The sequence below is a fragment of the Rhinopithecus bieti genome, unplaced genomic scaffold (assembly GCF_001698545.2).
Source record: "Rhinopithecus bieti isolate Rb0 unplaced genomic scaffold, ASM169854v2 scaffold_55858, whole genome shotgun sequence".
Taxonomy (NCBI): Eukaryota; Metazoa; Chordata; class Mammalia; order Primates; family Cercopithecidae; genus Rhinopithecus; species Rhinopithecus bieti.
This window is the reverse complement of record NW_016821396.1, coordinates 3,629-6,906: the sequence shown is the minus strand read 5'-3', so window position 1 is coordinate 6,906 and position 3,278 is coordinate 3,629. Positions and strand designations below refer to the sequence as shown.

General features: G+C 34.1%; 1 protein-coding gene across 1 annotated transcript in view; it reads left to right on the top strand.

Moving 5' to 3' along the window:
* Nucleotides 1–3,087, top strand: part of LOC108520822 (ribosomal protein S6 kinase alpha-3-like) — a 7,089-nt gene extending 4,002 nt beyond the window's left edge. Inside the window, exons 3-4 of the mRNA XM_017860364.1 lie at nucleotides 2,353–2,390; nucleotides 2,918–3,087. Of these exons, the coding sequence (XP_017715853.1) occupies nucleotides 2,353–2,390; nucleotides 2,918–3,087 (208 nt within the window). The remainder of the gene's footprint in view (nucleotides 1–2,352; nucleotides 2,391–2,917) is intronic.
* Nucleotides 3,088–3,278: the final 191 nt, after the last annotated feature.

The window sequence follows — 3,278 nt, the reverse complement described above, 5'->3', positions numbered from 1 at the left end:
AAAAAAAAAAAGTTAGTATGAAATGCAAATTCTATATTAACACCAGAAGAGGGGAAATGCTCATCTGGAACTCTTCTAAGTGATCATTTAGAAATTGTTATACTTTTATATTTTATGTTTCTTTTTTATTGTTTTTGGATAAGTTTCATATGGTTTTGTTTTTATTCCCCAAATAACTGCTGAGTTTTCCTGATTATTTTCCCAACTTATAACTATTGTGACACAAAATATAATTATTGGTGAGAATGAATATTCAAGCATATAGTCCTTAGAAAAATTACTATAAACATAAGATTAAACATTCATAAAAATGTGTTTTATACTATTTAATTGAATATATTTACCATAGACCATTGTATTGGCATTGGTCATAAAGTTATATTAAAGTATGAGCCTTGTCTCAAGGCTTTAATAAGATCAGATGTAAAGAAGATTGCTTATATTAAGATCTTAAACATACATGTCTAGATGATGCTATTAATTCGAAATAACACTTACTTGGTAAATCATACAAGTAAATACCATCATACAGAACTTGGGAGGAATTTAAATTTTTAGGCCAAATATTTTATGAACTGTTAAGGGTTTTTCAGATTCTTTTAAACTAGAACTCTGTTATAATAAATATGACTAAAAATAATTAGTAACCGTTGAAAAGGAATGTTGTTTATTGAGAGTGATAAAGTTGACTTTTCTTTCAAAGATACAGTATAAGCATGGTTATCTTAAAAGAATGCATTTGCTATAGAAGGCACAACTAATGCCCTTTCAGCCATATTATCCTTTTTTCTTTCAGAATTACCAAGAATGACTTGAAGTTTGTTTTGTTTTTAGAACTGTTTTTCGTGCATTCATTAGAAGGGAGGATGATTTCTATAGTACCTAATAATGCCCTTTATATTCTCTAAATGTGTTGATCTCTTCATAATCAAGCATAATCAATACTAATATTTTTTATAAAAGTGCTTGTGATGAAAGATACTTGAAAAATATGTCCCTACTGAATTACCTTCAGTGGTAAAGTTTGTTGTAATTATGTTTGCATTTATGAAATAGAAAGGTTGGTAATACTTTTGTTATAGTAAAATTTTGTAACAAAATTTGACTTGCACATTTTTTAGTTAAAAGTAAGGAAATGCCTATATTGTGGGATAGCTTTAAATATAAGTGAAACAGTTTATTGCTTGACCCCATACCTATCCAGAAATATTAGGTTGGTGCAAAAGCAGTTGCGGTTTTTGCCATTACTTTTAATTACTTCTGCACCAACTTAACACAATTACTGACTTACAGCTTAGTACTCTCTCCTTTCTGTAGCTCCTTGATTAATAGCATTACTCTCCACTCAAGTATCTGCTCAAGCCAGAAATGTGAGTGTCATTCTCCAGTTGTTCTTTATTATGACCCAGTGAGTTCACTAAATGCACTTTATTTTCTCTGTAAATTTCTCTACCGTCCACGAATGTACACCTTTTATGGTCTCCTTTGTCCTTGAGAAGAAGCCCAAACTATTTGGAATGCCCTGTAGGCCCTTTGCAAACAGGCCTTATTCATTCAGCATTTCTTATTTGTACTGTACACTGCCAGACACTGAGCTATAAAGATGAATAAGGTCAAACCTTCTAGGAGCTCACAGTTTTTTGGGGAAGAGAGAAAACCTGGAGAATATGTATAGTGAAGGGAGGGGTCAATGAAAAACAAGGAGTATGGGGAGGGAGAAGAAGATTGTGTAAAGGTTGTGTCAGGAAAAAAAGTAATAATAAGGAAATAATGATTGAGTCAAATACCTTTAAAATGACCAAGAGAGCTGGGCACGCAGTGGCTCACACCTTAGGGAATAATCCCAGGACTTAGGGAGGCAGAAGCAAGAGGATAGCTTGAGCCCAGCAGTTCAGGACCTGCCTGGGCAACGTAGTGAGACCCTATTCTCCACAAAAAGGAAAAAAAGGCAAAATAACATAACCAAGAGAATGATACGTCTGATGCTTTTGAATTAAATGTGTGGACCCTCTGTCTATTAATGCAGGCACTAGGGGATTTAGTCAAACTACGTCTGCAGAAAGGCATTAGAAAGAGCAGCTGGGAAGAGTACAGGTGATTTGATTCTTTTCCTAATAATTTTCAAGTACCCCTGGCATATTAATACAAGTTTATGGCATTGCCTTTGGGATTTGTTATAAATGTGTGTCCAAAAAATAATTTGTTCCTCCTTTGCCTTTGCCATCTTATTCACAGTCTAAAGCAATATTTTAGAATAAATGTGGTGATCTGATGCTTAAGGATGTAATTTCAGTCTTAGCTTCTATAAATCTCTATTTAGTGTTCTTAAAAGATTTTCTTTGTTTTTTTCAGCATACTTCTTGATGAAGAAGGTCACATCAAGTTAACAGGTAAAAAAAAAAATCCTCATTTTATTAAAATATTTTCTCCTACAATATATACTTTCCTTTAAGGTTGATTGAGGTACAAATATTGAGTAATACACTGTATTAAAATTAAAAACTTGTATTAGAGCCAGGCGTGGTGGCTCACCCCTGTAATCTCAGCATTCTGGGAGGCCAAGGCAGGTGGATCACTTGAGGTCAGGAATTCAAGACTAGCCTGGCCAACATGGTGAAACCCCATTTCTATTAAAAATACAAAAAAATGAGTTGGGCGTGGTGGTGCACGCCTGTAATCCCAGTTACTTGGGAGGCTGAGGCAGGAGCATCACTTGAACCCAGGAGGCAGAGGTTGCAGTGAGCCAAGATGGCGCCACTGTACTCCAGCCTGGGCGACAGAGTGAGACTCTGTCTCAAAAAAACAAAAACAGAAAAAAACTTGTATTAGAAAATTTAAATGATTAATGTCAGAACTCAAAGTTTAAAATTTGCATGTGCAAATTTATGTAGGATATTTATGATATTTGTTTTGGCAGATTTCGGCCTAAGTAAAGAGTCTATTGACCATGAAAAGAAGGCATATTCTTTTTGTGGAACTGTGGAGTATATGGCTCCAGAAGTAGTTAATCGTCGAGGTCATACTCAGAGTGCTGACTGGTGGTCTTTTGGTGTGTTAATGGTAAGGTTTGAATTTGGGTTTTTTTAGGGGGGAAGGAGGTTGTTTGTTAAGTGAGGATTAGCAGTGAATGTTAAAGAAACTGGTGTTTTTATTTTCTTTATTTTATACCATATGTAATAAGTAACCAAGAAAAATTATTATATGCAGTATAGAAGGACTATGAAATCTATTAGCTGCTTCTATCTCATCCTAATTTGAAAAGGCAAAAAAAAAAAAAA